The sequence below is a fragment of the Protopterus annectens genome, chromosome 14.part0 (assembly GCF_019279795.1).
Source record: "Protopterus annectens isolate FY-2018-M chromosome 14.part0, PAN1.0, whole genome shotgun sequence".
Classification (NCBI taxonomy): Eukaryota; Metazoa; Chordata; order Ceratodontiformes; family Protopteridae; genus Protopterus; species Protopterus annectens.
In genome coordinates this window covers 1,014,108,485-1,014,131,024 of record NC_056748.1, presented here as the reverse complement: position 1 = coordinate 1,014,131,024, position 22,540 = coordinate 1,014,108,485, and the positions used below count along the sequence as shown (strand labels likewise).

The window sequence follows — 22,540 nt, the reverse complement described above, 5'->3', positions numbered from 1 at the left end:
CTCGAAAAAAGATGGCCTGGATTAGTGCTCAATGTATACAAACAAAGCTAGATTCAGCATACCTGAATATAGTCTATGCTACAGCAGACAAGGTGCACCAATATCAGAAAAAACGTTCAAATAAGCAGGCACAATAAGCCTTTAACCAGAAATTCCCAGCTCGGAAGGGCAGAATCTAGCCTCTCTTTCCACAAGAGTGTAGACCACAAACCTTCTTAATGTAAAATAACTGGCCTGGAGACCAGGTGCTTAAACCAGAACTAATACACTTTTAGAATAACAGACACTGAGCCTTCAGTCAGCAGTTCCCAACTTAGAAGGATGTAAGCTACCTGTCCTGCCACAACAGTGCAGACCACAAACTGTCTTAGTGTAAAACAACTGGTCTGAAGCCCAAGTGCTTTAACCAAAACACTTAGAATAACAGTTACAATTTAATCAGGCTACTGCCAAGCAGTAATAAATGTAGCAGAATAAACAGAGTTAAGTACTTTTAAGAAGATGCAAAAGCAAAAAAAGGTTATAAAGTAGGAAGAAACACAAAAACAGTAAAAGCAGATGCAATGCATTTTTAATATAACAATAGAAAATGAGAAAACTGATTTAAACAAATTACCCAATTAACCAGTAAAAAAAAAAACAGAACTGAGCCTTGTTCCAGCAGTCTTCAATCAGACAAGTTCAGGGCCCAAGTGGGTATGCCTACTCAAATGTTCTCTTTGTATTAGGCAGGATGAGCTAATGAGACTAGACTAGGATAGAGCTGGGATGGAGCAGAACAGATGGGAATGGTAGGAGTGTCTGAAATCAAAATATAATCTCACTGTACTCGGTTGAGTGAGCAAATGAGATGGGCCCAGGAGGAGTGTTCAAACACAAATTTACAGGATGGGCAGTCAATTCCAAAGCCATCAAGATTAATACCACAACAAGAACAGGGAGAGTGGGTGGGAAAACTAACTACAGACAGAGAGAGAGTTCACAATTTTCAGTGAAACAAATAAATAAGCAGATAAATGCAGTATTATTTTTAACACAATATTCAAGGAAACAGTAAAACAGAAAAAAATGCAGTACTGTCTTATAACACTGCAAGTTTGTACTTATCTCAGCTTGTAATAAAGTTGATGCAGGTATGTAAAAGCTAACCAAACAGCTCAAATATGCAGCTATTCAGCAGAAATAATTTCAGAGATAAGGGACTAAGACTTTAAGGCACAGAGAAACCCTCTAGGCTAAGACTTCTACACCGAATATTAATGAAGTGAGAAGAATAAACCCACTAACTGCAGACAGAGAGAGAGCTCACAATTTTCAATGAAACAAATAAATAAGCAGATAAATGCAGTACTATTTTTAATGAAATATTCAATGAAACAATCAAAAAGAAAAAATAAAATGCAGTACTATCTTTTTAACACTACAAGTTTGTACTTATCTCAGCTTGTAATAAAGTTGATGTAGGTATGTAAAAGCTAACCAAACAGCTCAAGTATGCAGCTATTCAGCAGAACAAAAAATAAAATAAGAGCGTCTTCTGTTTGGAGGCATACGTGAATGGGCTGTGCCTTCATTGAAGGTTGTGCGTCAGGGCTGGTAACCCGGTACGTAAAAATCCACTACCAATCATTAGCAGACCGGAGTTCCGCTGTGGTCACCCCTAACCGGGAAAAGCCGAAAGACGCAAACAAACAAATTACACTTTAAAAATAGATAAGCAAACAGAAATGTAGTACATGGAACACACCAGTTATGACCCTACATTGCTGAAAAGACAGCTTGTTAAGTACCTTTCTGATGTCAAAAATGTGTTTAACAATTGTTATGCAAAACGTCCGTGCTGGTAAGCACTGATCTTTAACTTAACAGTCCTCAGCAGCCCCAGGAGAAGAGAGGAAGGAAACCATTAGAACAACGTTACCACTTTATTCAGATTTTTTTTGTGTTTGAAGTGTTTACTGGCTTCCTGATGCTCTTATTGGATGGACGTTCTCTGTGTGGCAGCAGTTAGTGTGTTACAGCTGTCATAGCAAAGCTCCCTGCACTACAAAGAATTATAATCCGGTCCTTCCAATCATAACCATAGAAGTTATGCATTCTTTACATGGATATCAACATTCACCTTTGCTTTGCTCTTGAGTTGAAATTCTTGATATCCTTACCTGAAACATATAATGTCATTGTTAAGATCAGAGACCCAATAATAATCTTCGATATTTTTACAGAATTATAAATGAAGGTTTTAAACAAAAAAGGTGTTACACAGCAAATATCATCAGCTTAATTAAGCCTTTATTACATGAAGGTATATTATACCCTGCCTAGCTCTAGATTTCAAGGTCAAAATAGATTTTGCAGAGTCTTTATAGATAATAACTCTGTCTCAAAGTATATCACCCCCACACGAAAATCTAGCGACTATTTCTCTAGCAGGCAGAATTAATAGTCCTCTCTTTTGATATGAGATCCACTGAGATACTGCCAAAGTTAGAGATGAAAGTTTGTATACCATCTGTGAATGCCTTGTAAAATCAAAAAAGCCGTTTCAGGTATTTTACTATATGTTACATAGGGATGCTGGGCATAGTGGATCCAGCCTCATGGAACTGAATGATTTAAAAAAATTTCATGGAAGGAACGGGTGATGTTAAACATGTGCATAAGTCCTAACATAACATATGGCTCAGCTGTGCATCTCCTTTGTCCACTGAGGTTAGCACTTCCTATTGCCTGTGGAAATACTCTGGCCCAGCATTCTTGCCTTATTATCGCAGTCTGTCCGCCTCAGACACCACCTATCCCAAACCTTCAGACTCCATGAGTGTTGTCCTTAGTCTTTTTTCCTACGTTTGTTTGTCCAGTGCATTGTTGGAATGTTTGCAGATTGAAAACATTTCATTGACACTTACCTACACACGGGTCCAGCTTTGTCAGCATGATTCCCACTGATTGTAATACCTTGCACAGCACTTCTGAGGAGTATTCAGACTGTGTTTTATGCAAACATTTTCCACAGCTGGTGAGCTCTACTAGCTTATGCATCTGTGATTAAAAATATAGAATGATGTATTGTATGCTCCGTGTACATCATGCATTCTGTCTGGCTGTGACTATTGCTTTACATATGGTACTATTAGCACTGCACATTGCTGTCACTGTAATTTCTAAACTGGTAGCTCATGTCCTGTTTCATTTTGCATGTGATCTATTCCAAATTTGTTGTATGTATTTTGAAGCTGAAATTATAAAACTTTTTTACCTTGAGCAGTAGATTGACAGCCAAAACACAACATTTTGTATCTCATTTTCATATTGTTGCATACCTTCACTTAAAAAGTATACACCTCTCAGATGGTGTTTTTTGCATGACTAATAAAGGGATGTACAATTTGTAGCTGCTCCTTCTGATATCTACAGCAAAAGCAGTTCTTGGATTACCATTTTAGTGTCTCAGCAAGTTATGTAAATATCTGCATTGTGGGAAGTAGTTCTGAGAACTGTAAATCATAATGTTTAAAATATTCTTATTAAAAAGTACTCGGGTAAGTAAAATTATGTCAGACTACACCCTTGCCATACAAGTTACCGTATTACATACAGCCTGAAATTGTAGGAAAAGCTAGTATCATAACTAAGGCAGGATGAAAGGGGCAGCTGTTCTAAGTGCAAACTGCTGTAGGCACAGTCAACACTGCTTTATCCAGCCAGTCTATGTCCAACCATCTTATCATTTTTTCACTTACCCAGTGAGGCGGGAGGGGTGAGCCCCATTGTGGCTGTTGCTTCTGGCTCCAAGCACCCGGGCATCCAGGTGCGACCTGCTCCAGGGACAGTGTCAGATGGGGAGTTTGAATTAGGCAGTACACTTGTCAAAGAGTAATGCAGGCTTTCTAAGGCAAGCTCATTGAGGACAGAAACCTTCTGTGGAGCACTAGGATGAAAGCTCGCTTGATCTTGATTTTCAGTATGAATACAGAAATTAGTGAAAGTGGGGCCTCACAATCCTTCTTGCTTTTTGGGTTTTAAGCAGAAGGTGTCAGAAAAGTTACTACAGGTATAACTGGCTTGTGGGAGCTAAGGATTCACTGCAATGTCACTTTTTGATCCTTCGGTGTCGGCTCTTCCTAACATTGTGAAGCAGAATTCACCAAGCATTGGACTGTTCACCCTCTAATAGGGAATGAGAGCTTGGTTTAGACCATTGAGAGACAGGTTAGTTTTACCCTACTGATGATGTGTTATTGCGATAGTAATCCTGCTCAGTACAAAAGAAACTGCAGGTTCAGACATTTGGTGTATGTGCTTGGCTGAGGAGCCAATGGTGTGAAGCTACCATCTGCAGGATTATGACTGAATGCCGCTAAGTCAGAATCTTGCCTAAACTTAATGATACAACAGCACGGCAGATCTCTGGTTGGCCAGAGACAGCTGGACGCAAGGTAGAAAGGAACTCCAGTCGTCACTGGGTCGGAGTGCAGATGGAAGAGGGCCACCTGTCTCCAGCATTGCTCCAGACATTTGTGGGGAACCCGGTGCTAAATCATTCATAAATGACCTGATAATATGTCCTCCTGAGCTGAGTACCATCAAGTTAGTACTTCTGAAACTGTTTTCTAGAAAAGAGTGGACATCCATCTAGAGTGAAGAATGTAGTTGGGGGGAAAAAGATATAGGATCACTTGCCCTAGAGCCTCCAAAACTGTTGTAAGATAGATGGGCAAAGCAAGGCAGATTAGCTTAGAAGAGCCTGTCTACCTCCTGAAAATTGAATTATTCGAAAAGATAGATGCTGGAGTTCCATACACTACCCATGCTAGTGCTCGGCCTGAATTGAATAGCCCTGACTTTACAGGATATTACGAAATTATCAGAAGTGCTTTTTTGCACAGCGACAAGCAGCCTTACTGAGCCATCTGACTCTCTTTGCTATTGAGCACTCTAATTTCTTCTGCTGAGGACTTAATTTCAGCCACAGTGAACTCATTATTTTTCGGAAGAAGCAGAAGATTCAGCTTATGCTATCAGCATTGTGGTGCAGTTCAAATAAATAAAAAAAAAAAAACATTTTTATCAGTGACACAGCTAGATCTTTCCTGCAGCAAAACACTTTCCTTGTTGAGTGATCATTTTAAATGGGAAACATACTTAATGAAATACTGTGACCTTTTGGACTTAAAGGAATGGAAACCTACAGTGATTTTTCCTGTCTTTGAAGCTTTTGAGGATGCCTTTTTGGCTGCTTCACTAGAAATGAATTCATGTTCCCCAGCTCCAAACTACCCAATCAGTTCTACTGCATACAGCAGACTTTTAAATACCTCTACAAGAACCCAGTTGTGGATTTTGCAGTTATCACCTTAGACACGACAAAGATGGTTCCAGGCTCCAGTGTTCTACCCATGACTGAGAAAGCATTTCTGAACAAATTCAAAAGAAGTTTTTTTTTTATTTTTATTTCAGCCACCTTGTCTTTCAGGTATATTAAATTCCAGATGTATGTGGGCAAATATCAAGATAAAGTCCTTAAGCAGTCAGAGAATATAAGGAATAGGTTATGAGGTGAAACCCTGGGCACAAATTGCAAGGCTTGCCCAATTGACTTAGCAAGTGGGGAAACACATTATGAAGTGTAGTTATGACAGAACAGATGCAGCATCCAGGATGTATGCTATAGGGTCAGTCATAGAGCAATATGCCTGGCTGAGGATCCGGCCATGACTAGAAGATGATAAAGGCAATTCTCAGTGCTCCTCTGGACAAGGACCTTTTTTTTGGGAACCCAACACAAGAGATCTTTAAGACGTTGGAAGAAAAGGGCAAGGCTATGGAAACTGTAAAGCAGCATTTAAATCTGCATATATTCAAATATAGCAGAAATGACTGTTCCAAGTCCACCCTTTTTACAGGTGTTACACTCTAGGAAGCAAGCCAAGAACAAAATTACATTTGAGAAACAAAAATGGACTGAAATGAAGAAGGGTTAGTCATGGAAAGATACAGGTAGCAATCTGGTCTTTCTAACCATTCCTGACAGAACCATTTCTCCCTTGCTCCTACCCTTTCCCCCAATTTCTCAAATGTATCAAACGCTCACCTTGGAAAAACATTAAGCCAGTCTTGAGACTGCCAAGCAATAATTACTTCAAACAGCTGGGTGATGTATAAAATTTCACATGGCTACATGGGGATGCATGCCCTGTCAGAGTACCACAGGAACAGTCTTTTCCAGTTTGCATCCTTGCTCTTGGTCTCTTTACAGTAACTAGAGTATTTACAAAGTGTGTGATAGCCACCACACCCTATCTGAACACAAAAGAGGTACATATCTAGCTATATCTGGATGACTGCCTCCTTCAGTCCCTAACAGAAGGAGAGCTATGAAAGCTGCTACAGTTAAGAATGAAGTAACTAAATAAACTTACTAAACTGAAGGAGAGATTTGCACAAAAGAACACAACCCAAAACACATGCATACAAAAAATGCTATTTTAATGTGTTGTTTAACTTGCTTGTTTCATTTTAGTAGTATGCTATTCAATAAGTGTTTGCAATGAACAGTTTCAGTTCATGTAGAAGTGTGACATTAACTAGAATTGTACGTCATTTTCGTGTTATGGAATCCCAGACGTTTTAGAATATAATGAGCAGTAGCGTGAAATGTGTGTACTTTGTGTGTTGCGGGAGGTTTTGTGATGAATAGTTTACTTTTTAAAATTTAGCCCTCCAGAAAAATAATAGCATATTGTATTAAGAGTGTTAAGGAGTAATTAATTTTCTGAGTCTGGAATCTCTGCATCTCTGGATGTTTCTCTCCATTTTGGGGCATTTTTTCAAATATCCTTCACACCTTGATCCAGCTCTAATTTCAGATTGACTGGAACTTTCATTCTGGACTGCTTAAATTATTTGTAGCTGAACTTGTAAAACCTTTGACAGAAGACTCCTCCAAATCAACAAATCAACAAATTTTACACATCTTTATAATTAAATGTCTTTTCTTAAATCTATGTGTGGTATATATCTTATTTTCTGTCCTGCACTGTTCCCTTCTGCAACAGTAAATGGAGGATGGTCAACCTGGACTGAATGGTCGGAGTGTAGCAACCGATGTGGGCGTGGTTACCAGAAACGTACAAGAACTTGTACCAACCCAGCACCTCTCAATGGTGGCACTTTCTGTGATGGTCCACCCTTCCAAAAACTTGCCTGCACTACCATGTGTCCTGGTAAGCCATACCTTTTACTTTTCTGAGTGTTTTTCAAGAGGTGTACCTGTATATCTTTACTGAAACATTGCCATTCATTTTTTATCATGAAGTGAGTCATTTCTCCTTGCTTTGATCTACTTGCTTGGGTTCTTATTTAATGTCTTTTCTGGGTAATTGAAATGTTTTATGCCTATGGTCTGAGGGAACAGTCTTTCTGCACCCTTTTCATCTTCTTATTAAGTGACATAGTGTGAACAATACATCATGTACAAAAGATGCAAAAAGGTGTGAGTGAACAAAGGACCCATGCTCATTCAGGTCTTTGTCTTTGTCAAGTCTTTCTAAGCACCAAAAAGTCTTGGACCTAAGAAGGCACAGCAGGTTATCCACTTATTATGTAAATCCAGGAATCTTAGACTAAATGAAAGATGCTCTTTAGTCACTTAAAGATGTCCTACAGAGCACTCAGAGAACTTTCAGGGAACTTACCATCTGCTAAGAAAAGTATACAGATTGATCAAAATTTGCTTTGATATTTGGCCCCCTGCACCAGAGTCCTCAAAAGGCTTTCCAAGGTCAAGTTCCTCATTCTATGCTGATAAGGTTCTTGAGGTAGGTGCTTCATTTCCTGAAAAGTTTGACTCAGACCAAATGGACTGTACCAAATATATCCCTTGACTCATTTTAAGGCTAACATATATTGCTCTTTTCAAAAAGCATTCTCATAATTTTCAGCCTCTGTCTTAGAACTGGCATTGTCTCTTACAGTTTTAGACATGCAAAAATTATTTGCCTGTACCATCTAGGGAAGGTCTACTGCCAATCATTAATGGACCGGAGTTCCGCTGTGGCGACCCCTAACTGGGAAAAGCCGAAAGATACAATAACAACAACCATCTAGGAAACGTCCTTGAAAGGATAGCTTATGCACAACTGCTTCAGTATGTAGATCATTACTCTAGCCTTTTCCTACAACAACATTGATTTAAGGGGGGTTTAGCACAAAGTTAGCCATGTACTCAATTACTTATCAGATTTAATGTCAATATGGAGAAAGTTCCATACCTTTCTGACTTAAAAAGGCTTTTCAAAATTGTGCACCATGGCCTTTGTTAAGGATGTTCTCTGTACCTGTGATTTTAATGAAAATGTGGTATACAGGTTTGCATCCTGGCTTGCTTGTAGGCCCTTTGGCATTCATTCAGTCTCTAATGTGTCTTAAAGTAGGATCATTAAGGCCGAGTTTCCCTAATGCTCAGTCCTTGGACCTCTCCTATTTTCATTACTTATTAACTGTATGTCTTTTGGCATTTCAAAGTTAAGTGTTACATCTTACGCAGCTGATATGGTATTACTGCTTCCTGCACTAAAACATTGCACAAAGAAGGAGAGAAACGTTTTGCTGTTGTATGGAACTGGCAGTTTGCTAAATATTAGCTATTAACTTTAGCAAATCTACATTTATGGCTTTTGTAATCTCAAAGGTTTTCTAAACTGGAATCATAATTCTAGTTCTACTAGGGGGTCAGGCTTCAGCAGCCGAATGCCAAAAGTACCTAAGTACGTTTGTTAATGAAACTCTTTTACACCAGCCAGAGCTTACAGAAGAAAAAGTCTTCAATTAAATGAAATATTATCATGAATTTTCCATTTGGTTAACCAAAGATGAACATTTTACTCATGGAGTGTATGGCTAAAGCCAGGACTTCAGTATGTGCCACCTATTTTTATCCTGAACTCAACCATCAATTCTTCAGTGTGACAAACTGACAAAAAAATATGTCGAGTTTGTTTCTCTTTCCCACAATAAGGAACACCACTACATGTTTCTACCTAAAGCTGACTACCTTGCTGTTCACAGCTAGAGATGCATTACTGTTATACTCACACATTTTTCAACTTAATTAATGGCCAGTGTTCTCCATCATAGCAAAGAAATGATATTTTAGGAGTACTGCCTATTTTCTGAGATGGAAGCAGTTTGAAGAACTGTCCCTGCAGTGTCTTGTATTTCTTCTGTCCATTGGAGGAAGGGCTGTTTCCAAGGTGGGCCTGCACCATAGAACAGTCTGTGACAAGAACAACCAACTTTGTGGAGTTTTAAAGAAAGGTTTAACAATGTCTTTAAGAAGACCACTGATGTGCTTTTATGATGTGGTAGAAATGCTGTTTTGATTGACTGTGGAAAATGTTGTTACATGCCTCACTTCTATCTTATTTGATTGTTTTGGATGATTGTTTTCCTTCTTTTATAACTGGTACCTTATTTTATGAAACACATGTTTAATGCAAATTGTTGCTGTCTAATTAATTTTGGTCATGGCTGAAAAGGATTCTTAGACATTGCCACCAACCAGGTAACACGATAAATAAATAAAGCATGTCTTATGGGTTGCAGCAAGTCTCCAAGTCTCTTCTCCCTTTGTTCCATCTTTCCTTTGCTTTGCCCAAAGCTATTCAGAGACTGTAGGATGATTTGTGTTTTACCACTGGTTCACTCAATGTATCCCAGGGCCCTGCCATTCTTTTTGTCTTGTATGTAGGGTATTCTTTAACCTAACTGAGCTGTTCCTCTTTCATAACTCTTGCACTCACTGTCCTTCCTTTATCAAATCTGCCTTTTGCACTTCTTAACATTGTGATACATTCAAGTTTTACTCCATTCTTTTTATTTATGTCTTTACTGAAGCATATGTTTCTTCAACCTTCTACGCATGACCTCATACCATTTAATTTCCCATTCAGGAAATTCATACACTGTACTGTTTTTACCACCCTTATTTCCCTTCCTCTGGTACTTAACTTTTTTGACATTACATATCATGATTCAGTTTAGAAGAAATTATTACTCCCAAATCCTTCTCCTTCTTTATCTTGTTTAGGATTGCTCCACCAAGGCTGTATAGTGTCCTACCCAAAGTCCACAACCTGTTATTTTTTACAATAATTCCCAGATGTCACCTGTCTGCTTACTTTGTATAACACTGAATATCAGGTTCTGGGGAGTGGGCACCATGTTCATAGGTTCATAGGTTCATAGGTTCATACTAGGCTATCTGCCCAAGGGCATTTATAAGCCTAGCCCATAGTTATTTGGCTTTCGCCACCCCTTTAGTTTGAATAAAACTATGCCTATTATTTTGCTGTGCCTCTGTCAAGCAGTGACACTGAAGTAATCCCTGGGGTATATCTGCGATCCCCCATCCATTGGTCAAGATTCCTCTTGAACAAGGCCAGCGAGGTGCTCTGCCTCACATGTACCGGGATTTTGTTCCACAGCATAGGGAGTCTCTGGGTGATGAATCTGTCCCTCCAGCATGTTCTATTAATAACCGTGTCAAGGTTTAAGTCTCCCGCCCTTGTGGTTCTGAGGGATCTAGATTTTTTGAGGTGAAGCATATTCATCAAATCAGGGTTTGACATGGCCTTATATGTCAGGCACAGGTCACCTCTGAGCAAGCGGTATGAGACTGAATAGAGCTGGAGTTCTTTCAGTCGGGCAGCATAAGACATATTTTTGAGACCCTTTATCCTTTTGGTGAGGAACTTTTGGGGCCTTTCCAGCTGCTGCAGGTGTCTGGTCAGATACATTCTGAATGGGGCATTGTACTCAATCATAGGTCTAATGAGTGATGAGTACAGTGGGGCGATGACCTCCCTTGATCTAGATGTGAATCCCTTCATGATCAGGTGGGCAATGTAGAAGGTTTTCCTAACTACTTTAGCAACATGAGTGTCAAACGAAAGGCTACTGTCAACCTGGGTCCCCAGATCCCTGATGACTTCTTCTGTGCTCAGTGGATTGCCACCTATATGGTAGCTAGGGGTAACCTTGTTTTTCCCGAAGGGTATGACTATGCATTTCTTGGCATTTAACTTTAGGCCATGGCTCTGGCACCAGTTATCCGTTTCTGTGAGGCCCTTCTGAAGGATATCTGTGTCAGATGTGTTTTCGACTATGGCCAGTTTGCAGTCATCTGCAAACTTTGTCAGCCATAACCCTCCTGTGTTTGCTTGTACTTCAGAAAAGTAGATGCCAAACAAGAGTGGACCCAGGACTGAGCCCTGTGGGACACCACTTGTGACAGGCTTTGAGTCTGACATGGCTCCAGCAACTCTGACCCTGTGGGTTCTGTCACTTAGCCAGTTTGCAACCCATCTTGTGATGTATGGGTTTACATTCAAGCTGATGAGTTTTTGATGATACCTGAGTGGGGTATTGTGTCGAAGGCCTTTGCCAGGTCAAGGTAGGCTGTATGGACTGCCTTTCCCTCATCAATGGCCTTGGTGACTGTCTCGAAAAAGTCAACCAAGTTTAAAAGGCATGATCTGCCTTTGACAAAGCCAAACTGGGTTGGATCCAAAGTCTGCAAGTTCCCTATGTCTTTATTTATGAGTTCCATTATGATCCTCTCCATGGCTTTGCAGATAAGGCTTGTCAAGCTAATGGGACGGTAATTTCCAGGGTCGGTGGAGGCACCGCCCTTGTGAAGTGGGACCACAGTCGCCGTGCGCCACTCCTTGGGTACGTATCCTGAGGTGAGGCTAAGATTAAACAGCTGTCCTAACTGCGGGTTTAATTCCTCATTGAGTTCATGGAGCACACAGCCGGGGACACCATCCGTCCCATGGATGCTGTGTTTTTGCTTTGGAGAGAGCAGTTCTCACCTGGGCCGGAGATGTTTGGGGGCTACAATCCTCTGGTATAGATATCTCTCCTTTTGGGAGAAGTTTGCACTGAACCTGTCAGCCAGTATGTTGGCAATATGTGTAGGTTCAGTAATCTTCACATCATTTTGAACTAATTCTGAGCATATCTGGGAGTTTCCTCCTAGGTTTCTAACATAGCTAAAGAAGGCCTTATGATTGTCTTTTGAATCCTTGGTGATTTTTCTCTCAAAATTTGCCTTGGATGATTTTATGAGAGCTCTTAGTTTTTACTTATAATGATCAAAGGTGTCTTACCTTTCAAGGATTTTGCTCTATCTTGTAGTAGCTTCCTCCTTTTGTTGTAGAGCTTGTTTATGGCTGGGGTCCACCAGACTGGACGCTTGCCTTTGGTACAAAGAGTCTTAGTTTTGTTTGGGATTGCCTGATCCATGCAGTCCTGTAGGTGCTGGTAGAAGGCATTTGTAAGTGATTCAGCGGTTTGAGTAATGTTTACCACTGGCTCAGGGGCCTTAAAGGAGACCACACTAGTTTTAGAAGTGTGAAGTCGGCTTTTGAGAAGTTTTTCACTGTGGTCTTTTTGTTGCAGGTGGGGGGGCAAGGAGGAGCTCCAGCGAGATTAGTTTATGATCTGATCTCACCAGTGAGGGGTATACTTCGGTGTTGAACATTGTGATCCCATGTTCGTGATGATGAGGTCAAGTATGTTTGCTCCTCTTCTGGCATTGGTGTATAGTTGATCCATGGCATTTGAGTTTATGAACTCCAGGAACCTTTGGGCTAGAGTGTTTGGGCTTGAGTAGTGTTCCCAGTCTATATTAGGGTAGTTGAAGTCACCTAGTATGATGGTGTTTGGAGATACATTTATCCCCTCCATTGTTTTCAGGAAGGCCATGTGAGGTTCCTGAGTTTGAGAGGGTGGCCTGTAACATGCTACAAATTTCAGAGCAGTCTTGCCTATGGTTAATTGCACCTGGATGGTCTCCGATGCATCGTGCGTTGCCACCAACCTTGAGGTGTGGGTGTCCTTTATGAATATGGACACCCCCCCTCCTTTCTTGGTGTTGTCCGGATTTTGGGGCCGGAACGCATGTGTGAGTGCAGAGCTACTTATCAGGTCACCTTGCTTCTCAAACATAGTGAACTCTCTGATAAAAATGTGCTAAAGCTAAAGCAAACTGTTTCCATTAGTGAACTCTGTGTCACGCAGATGCTTGCTGTGTTTTATGCTGGCCCCCTCAGAAATAAGCCAGAAAAAAACAGAACCTTTATCAGAAAGAGTAACTTTAGATATGTGGGATACTAACTTAAAACACCATCACCAATCTTGTTTTTTTTTTTTTTGTGTGTGTGTGTGTCTGTGTGAGGGGGGTTTCCCATCACTAATTTATGTCTTTGGAGTCTGGCTTTCCTGTTGATTTCAGAGTTCACTAAATGCCTGGCCTCAATAATTGCTGACCACATAGTTAATGGGAATTCACATCTACCCTTACATAGCTACTTTCTGATTAAGGCTAGTGCTTTTCCTTTGCACTTTAGCAAATTGTGCAATGTTTCTGAACTTTAAGCATTTGATTCATTCGCTGTAAATCAGAGCTGCTTCCTTCAAGAGGTTGTTCTGAGAAACAAATCCTCTGTTATGATCTTTGAAAACATACAGCTGAAGATCTTTTTTATGTGCCTCAAAACAGAAAGAACAGACTGCAAGGTTATTTCTTAAGGTTGCAGACTATATATATATATATATATATATATATATATATATATATATATATATATATATATATATATATATATATCAATCATCATCATCATCTTTTGGCTATTCCCATTTGGGGTCGCCACAGCAGATCATCTGTTTCCATTTCTTCCTGTCCTCTGCATCTTGCTCTGTCACACCAACCACCTGCATGTCCTCTCTCACCACATCCATAAACATTATCTTAGGCCTTCCTCTTTTCCTGTTACCTGGTAGCTTCATCCTTAGCATCTTTTTCACAATATACTCAGCATCCTTCCTCAGCACATATCCAAACCAACGTAATTTTGCCTCTCTGGCTTTGTCTCCAAACCTTCTAACCTGGGCTGACCGTCTAATATACTTATTCCTAATCCTGTCCACCCTCGTCACACCCAGTGCAAATCTTAACATCTTTAACTCTGCCACATCCAGCTCTAACTCCTGCCTTTTTGTCAATGCCACTGTCTCCAACCCATATAACATAGTTGGTCTCACTACCCTCTTGTAGACCTTCCCTTTCACTCTTCCTGGTACTCGTCTGTCACAAATCACTCCTGACACTCATCTCCACCCACTCCATCCTGCCTGTACTCTCTTCTTCACCTCTCTTCCACAGTCACCATTACTCTGAAATATTGATCCCAAGTATTTAAACTCATCCACCTTCGCCACCTCTACTCCTTGCATCCTCACCATTTCTCTTTCCTCCCTCTCATTCAAACACATATATTCTGTCTTAGTCCTGATGACCTTCATTTCTCTTCTGTCTAGATCATATCTCCATCTCTCCAGGGTCTCCTCCACCTGTTCCCTACTCTCACTAAAGATCACAATGTCATCTGCAAACATCATAATCCACGGGAACTCCTGTCTGATCTCATCTGTCAACCTGTCCATCACCATTGAAAATAAGAAAGGGCTCAGAGCTGATCCTTGATGTAATCCCACCTCCACCTTAAATGTATCCGTCACTCCCACCGCAGACCTCACTGTTGTCACACTACCCTCGTACATATCATGTACCAAACTTACATACTTCTCTGACACTCCTGACTTCCTCATACAATACCACGACTCCTCTCTAGGCACCCTGTCATATGCTTTCTCTAAGTCTACAAAGACACAATGCAACTCCTTCTGACCTTCTCTGTACTTCTCCATCAACACTCTCAGAGCAAACATCGCATCTGTAGTGCTCTTTCCCAGCATGAAACCATACTGCTGATCACTAATCATCACGTCCCTTCTTAACCTAGCTTCCACTACTCTTTCCCATAACTTCATGCTGTGACTGATCAATTTAATCCCTCCGTAGTTACTACAGCTCTGCACATCACCCTTATTCTTAAAAATCATACCAAAACACTTTTTCTCCATTCCTCAGGCATCATCTCACTTTCCAAGATTTCATTAAACAATCTGGTTAGAAACTCACCGCTATTTCATCTAAACACCTCCATGCTTCCACAGGTATGTCATCTGGACCAACAGCCTTTCCATTCTTCATCCTTTTCATAGCTATCCTTACTTCCTCCTTGCTAATCCATTGCACTTCATTATTCACTATCCCCACATCATCCAACCTTCTCTCCCTCTCATTCTCTTCATTCATCAACCCCTCAAAGTACTCTTTCCATCTGCTCAACACACTCTCCTCGCTTGTGAGTATGTTTCCCTCATTATCCTTCATCACCTTTACCTGCTGCACATCTTTACTAGCTTGGTCCCTCTGTCTAGCCAATTGGTACAGGTCCTTTTCTCCCTCCTTAGTGTCCAACCTTTCATACAACTCTTCATATGCCTTATCCTTAGCCTTCGCCACCTCTCTCTTTGCCATGCACCTCATCTCCTTATACTCCTGTCTACTTTCTTCATCTCTCTCTCTGACAATCCCACTTCTTCTTTGCCAACCTCTTTCTCTGTATATTCTCCTGTACATCTTCATTCCACCACCATGTCTCCTTGTCATCCTTCCTCTGTCCAGATGTCATCCCAAGCACTAGCAGTCTCCCTTATTAGCTCTGCTGTAGTTATCCAGCTATTTGGTAACTCTTCACTGCCACCCAGTGCCTGTCTTAACTCTTCTCTGAACTCCACCTCACAATTAGCCTTTTTCAATTTCCACCATTTGATCCTTGGTGCTGCCCTTACACTCCTTCTCCTCTTCTTGCTCACCGTCATCCTACAAACCACCATCCTATGCTGCCTAACTACACCTTCCCCAGTCACCACTTTACAGTCTCCAATCTCCTTCAAACTGGCCCTCCTACATAAGATATAATCCACCTGTGTGCATCTTCCTCCACTCTTGTATGTCACCCTATGGTCCTCCCTCTTGTTAAAATATGTATTTACCACAGCCATGTCCATCCTTTTCACAAAATCCACTACCATCTGACCTTCTACATTCCTTTGCTTAACACCATACCTACCCATCACTTCCTCATCCCCTCTGTTCCCTTCACCAACATGCCATTGAAATCTTCTCCAGTCACTACTCTCTCACCCTTGGGTACAGTCATCACCACTTCATCCAACTCACTCGAAAATGTTTCTTTCTTATCCATCGCACACCCAACTTGTCGAGCATATGCACTAACAACATTCATCATTACACCATCAATTTCCAGCTTCATAAACATCACTCTATCCGACACTCTTTTCACCTCCAAAACATTCTTTGCATACTGTTCCTTCAGGATAACTCCTATGCCATTTCTCTTTCCATCCACACCATGATAAAACAGTTTAAACCCACCCCAGATACACCTAGCCTTACTCCCCTTCCATCTGGTCTCTTGCACACACAATATACCAACCTTCCTTCTGTCCATCATATCGGCTAGCTCTCTCCCTGTACCAGTCATATTGCCAACATTCTAAGTTCCGACCCACACTGCCACAGTCCTAGCCTTTCTCCTCTCTTCCAGCCTTAGGCCATGCCTTCTCCCTCTTCTCCTCCTTCGGCCAACAGTAGCCCAATTTCTGCCAGCACCCTATTGGCTAACAGTACTGGTGGCAGTCGTTGTTAACCCAGGCCTTGACCGATCCAGTATGTAAATATTTACTGCTGTCCGCATGAATGTTTTGGCAAAGTTTTATGCCGGATGCCCTTCCTGACGTAACCCTCCCCATTTGTCCGGGCTTGGGACCGGCACAAAGAAATGCACTGGCTTGTGCATCCCCAGTGGCTGGGTTTTATATACATATATATATAAATATATATATATATATATATATATATATATATATATATATATATATATATATATAAATATATATATATATATATATATATATATATATGTATGTATGTACTCATGACACCCGATTCAAAATTGCACACAATGATAGGTTATGCATGAGAAAGATAAAAAAGTAAACAATAGCTCCACAGCCATTAGAATAAGAGTTACTATTTTTTGAGCCAATTCTTATGTTATTGCCAACCCTTGTGAAAGTTTTTTCCAGTGGTAGTTCAAACAGACTGCTGCCAGCTAAACATTGAAGATATGTTTTTTTTTTTTCAAATTCCATGGATTCTGCTTGGGGAAGTCCACCTACGGGGCTTCAGACTGTAAAACTAGTAGTCTCTATCCCTGAAGAAACACATATCAGCCTTAAAGAGACACTAGCTAACCACCTGCCCATGAAAGCCTTAGATCAGCCTTGAAACCTTAACTTCTGGGATTGCTGTAGGCATTATGACAATGATGTGGTACTTTTGCCAACAGATAAGTACCTGGTTTTATCCCATCTGTACAACAGATGTGATAATGTAAGCATAGGAAATTAAAATCTTGTAATTTGTATTTATGTCTTAAATTGCTAGGAGTGGAAATAGACAATAAACTAAAATTTGACATTCACATATCCATGACCATAAAAAAATTCCACAAAAAAATAGGAGCGTTATACAGAAATAAGCAACTTCTCACCAAAGCAGCAAAGATTTCAATAGCAAATTCCCACCTTATCTCCACCCTACCTTATGCCTCTCCAATATATACCAACCTAAGGCAATGCAATCTAAACAAGCTAGAGACCTGCTACAACAAAATCGCCAAATTCGCCACAGGGGCATCCTACCGTAGTCATCACTGTCTCTCACTTGCTGAACTGGGCTGGCTTGAACTCCCTTCCCTCCTTCAGTGGTATCAACTCTCACTCACCCACAAACTAGTAAACCATCCACTAAATGTCCCATCCCTCCAGAATCTACTTCAACCCTATCGCACCACCAGACCACTAAGATCCAGCAACAAAAATCACTTGCAGATCACTAAAGCCAATAACTCTGCTGGTGAAGCACTATTCTCTTGCACCATAGCCAAATTATGGAACTCCCTCCCACCCACAATTACCTCCATACCATCATGCACCCACTCCAAAACTTTACTAAAAGCGCACCTAAAAACATGCTGGCTATGTCCTTGCAACTCCCACTCTAATATCACCCACCCCATCCAACCACTACCTTTTTTTCCACTCCACTAACTACCTTGATTATAGCAAGCTCAGATGCTCATAAGCCTAGTACTTATTATACAGCAGGAACTTCTTATTGTAACATTTGTTAATGTCTGTTATGTACTTCACAGATAAAGATTCTAGTTGTCTACTGATGCACTATGTTCTTCATCTGTAAATATGTTGTAAGTAATTGCTATGTAAATTGTTAATCGCTATGTAATCCAATGTAACTACTGTCTGTTTATTTTAACTGTGGAGCTTTTCTCCCTGGGCCTCCGCTGAAAATGGACCTACGTCCAGTCGGACACTCCCGGTCAACAAATGTAAATAAATAATAAATAAATAAATAAATAATGTCGGAGGGAAACAAACTTGCAGAAACTGAACAGATACATCTCAGCTTTTCTCAAGTGGAAGCAAGACAGTTTGACCTTTCTCTTGATAATATGAAGACTTAGTCATCCAAAAGTGGATGTGTTTGTCCTGGTTGAATTACCAGATTCCTTTTTTTTTTAGATTTGTTCACTGCCAGTCTTGAGTGACTAATGCCTCTTTTAGGAGATGGAATCAGGGTCACCCGTGCATATTCCATCAAGAATCTATTATTTTAAAATTGTTGATGAGGTTGAAAGACAAATCAAAGACAAACATAGTTCACCTTATAACATCAGGGAAGATGGCTTTAACCAGTGATTCTTCCTTTTTACAACAGGTTGACAGGGAAGAAGGCAATGTGCTGTATCCACGTCAGGTCTCTCAGACTAACAGTTTGGCGAATCTAAATTTCATATCAAGCTATTGCCATTTTCTGCACCACTGTTCTCTGTTTAAAAGAGGTGAAAATATCCGCCACTCCAGATGTTTCCATTGGTATGAAAATAAAGCAATACGTTTAATCTCTAGCTCAGTCTCTCAACATTAATATTGTTACACTGTGTATTGCCACCCTGTCTTACTTTTGCCATTAAAGTGTACTCTCTGCCATATGTCTTTATATCCAGCTGTACATTCTCAGGTCATTCTGAGACAGTCCCTGAAAATTAAAGGTTATATCTCTAACATGTCTTGTAGTCTCTGGTTCTGCTGCAATTTGTAGCTGAAAAACTAAAACTACATCCTTATACATCTTGACTTCTTAGCACAAGAACTTTGGACAAAGCCAAAAATAAGGACAATTTTAAGTATTGTTCTAATAAACTTAGAAAGTTGATAGAATAACAGGTTTTACATTAGTATACATTTGCTTAAGAGTATGAAGACTGAAACTCAAATAAATGTTATTTAGTGACCAGTCCTCAGTGATTTCACAGAAAACCACAAATTTTATGAAGAACAGACTGAAAATATAAATAGTAACCGCGGTGGTGGTGCTGCGGTAGCATTGTCGCCTCACAGTAAGACGCTGACCGGTTCGACTCTCAGCTAGAGCGTCTTCTGCGTGGAGACATGAGTGAATGTGCGTACCTTCGTTGAAGGTTGTGCGTTTGGGCTGGCAACTCAGCATGTAAAAATCAACTGCCAATCATTAGCGGACCGGAGTTCCGCTGTGGCGACCCCTAACCGGGAAAAGCTGAAAGACACAACAAGACTGAAAATATAAATAAAAAATATAGGCCTTCTGTAAAAATCTGGACACTTGAGAAGTATGTTTCCTATTGAGACTGTCAGCCAACAGACCTGAAATAAATTTCTGGGAAAACTCACCTCAACAAAGGTGATTTATAAACTACAAGACTTGTGATAATGGTCAGTTTTATACAAATTCAGGCTGTCTTTATTACATAAACATTTCCAGTGCTTTGAACTTTACTGAGCAACAAACTATAAAACAGATGGAAAGGTATTAAACATTTTAAATATAGAAGCTAAAGCAGTGATATGGTGTAACTCCAGAATTCTGTGGAATAAAATTCATCTCAGAAGTTTAACTGTGGTAAGAACGTTTGAGTTGCTTTATCATAACAAAAGAGATACAATATAGGGAATATGTTTAAACAAGCTGTGCTCTCAATGTCTTTGTGCGCTGCAGACAGTATCCCTTCCCAGATATTAGCAAACTTGAGTTAAGAACAAGTCTTCCGTTTATGCCTAAAGTGATTTCTGGCATTTCTGTGAAACAGTCACTTTAATTTTTTTGTCTTCTTTTCTGAATATGAGACCAAAGTGAAAAAATACGTATTCTTTCATTGGAACACAGGCAGTTCAGGTTCTCTGCTGAAAGGACAGTATTACTGAGGCAGTCTGACCAGCTGATTTTTGTTGAAAAGTGACATAGTCATATGTTTACCAAATAGACCCTACCCAAAGAGTTTGGAAGCTGCATTGTCTTTTATTATGAAAATTCAATGCATCTCTAACTTGGATGCACTACAACACTTTAATAGCTAATACTGCAGCCTTGTTTGTTAAAATTTCTGCTTAAAGCATCTGTGAATTTGTTCCTTGTACGTCTATTCCTATATTCTCCTCACCTTATAACCTGAGTGTGCAGCCTGAAGGTGGAGCAATATTTTATTCTGTGCCCTGTAAGGCATATTTTAGTCCGTCTCTCATTTGCTGTGAGATGAGGATATATTTTTGTTACTTTAAGTAATGAATTCCTTCAGCAGTCATCTTTATGATGATTATAACACAGCTGTGTGAGTGTACATAACAACAGATTATTAACAGAGTACACGACAACAAATTATTGAGAGTGTACATAACAGCAGATGATTGAGTCATGGAATCACTGCTGCAGGGCATGCTCATTCCAACCTTGTGATCTCATGTGTTGGAGGTTTTGTGCATTTTGTATGTATTTAGTTATATATTACCCACAGACTTTGCTATATGTTTTTCTGTGCCGTATTATACTGCATGCATTTTTAGTATATGTGGAATTTGTTCATATAGATCTTGTGTTTTGGCAAATGGAAGTAAGTTCATTGTGTACTTCCTTGTTTCTCTTTCTTTTGGTTGTCACTGCCTTCCTTTATTGTGGTTCTGAAAGTGGGGGTATACAGTTCAAAGATCAATAGGTAGTTACCAGGTTTGCATTTCACAGGATCATTAAGGAGCCTAACCCAAATTTACAATTTCCCCCAAGCACTTTCTAGTTAAGTGACTTGTTCACTGTCACACAACAGGCAAATGAGAACTGAGGAAATCAAGCCCTGCACCACAGGAACTGCAGTTCACAGTCTTAACCCTCTGCACCAACTGCCAGTCAAATCTAACTAAGCCAACTGCTTGGTGCGGGAATAGAACCAAAGGCAAGTGTGCTACCTGCTGAGCTACTGACACGTGGTGCAGCAGCTGGGGTTCCTCCCTCACACTCCTTGGTTCTCTGAAGTGATGATCTAGTTTGTTTGAGTGAGTGAATGAATCAGCCAGTGAGCATACAAGTGTATGTGTGTGTGTGTGTGTGTGTGTGTGTGTGTGTCTGTGTGTGTGTGTGTGTGTCTGTCTGTCTGTCTGTCTCTGCACACATGCACATGTATCCTATCCAGGAATGGTTCTTTGCCTTATGTCCATTGCTTACCTAAATAGGATCTAGCCTCCTTCCAGTGAATGAACTCTACAAGTTAAGCAGATATACTGCACTATGACTTCATTTGGATGGCATGCCTCATCTTGTGGTACTGTAATAGAGAATAAAAAGAATGTAATGTAATTAAACCAGGGACTTCAAGCATCTTGACTTAGCATTAACATTATAAAGAAGAAATCAAGACACTAGTTGTTTAAACTGGAAGATTTGCTATAATCCTGCAGTGGATCCAAATGTTGCTTCTTGGTGTCTGATACTTTGTGCAAAACTTACATTAATAGTTGCTGAAATAATAAGCAAAAGAAGTGAAAATGCAAAGAAGAGCAAATTAGTGTTAAATTATAAATTCATGAATAATTTTATCTCTTTGGGTCAGATATGCATACTATTCATGTCCTCTGGTAGTACTGCATTGGTATACAAATCAAATTTAAAGGAATATGTTCTTCTTCTTTCGACTTTTCCCGGTTAGGGGTCGCCATAGCGGAACTCCGGTCTGCTAATGATTGGCAGTAGATTTTTACGGTGCTGAGGTGCCAGCTCAATGCCCAACCTTCAACAAAGGCACGCCCATTCACGCATGTCTTTCGAATGCTACTCGACCGTGGGGAGGACATGTAGACTCCACACATAAGGCGCTCCAGCCAAGAATTGAATGGGAGAACCTCTTGTTATGAGGTGACAACGCAACCGCTGCACCTCCGCGGCTTCCCATATTTTAAGGAATATATTATTGGATAAATTCAACACATTGATTTTAGACGTCCATAGTTTACAGAGATAAGTCCGAATGACTTGCGCTCCATGGGAGATATGTATATGTTCTTATAATCTTAAAGAAGTCAGCTAGCAATGTGAGAAGTATCTGAGGATATTCATCATAAGAATCAGTGTTCCAAAATATCTCATAATGGTTAT

The 22,540-nt window shown here is 40.2% G+C and overlaps 1 protein-coding gene across 1 annotated transcript in view; it reads left to right on the top strand.

The window, feature by feature from the left end:
* UNC5B (unc-5 netrin receptor B) overlaps positions 1 to 22,540 on the top strand; it is a 1,477,685-nt gene that overhangs the window by 1,301,524 nt on the left and 153,621 nt on the right. The window contains exon 6 of the mRNA XM_044056822.1: positions 7,059 to 7,226. Coding sequence (XP_043912757.1) covers positions 7,059 to 7,226 — 168 coding nt within the window. The remainder of the gene's footprint in view (positions 1 to 7,058; positions 7,227 to 22,540) is intronic.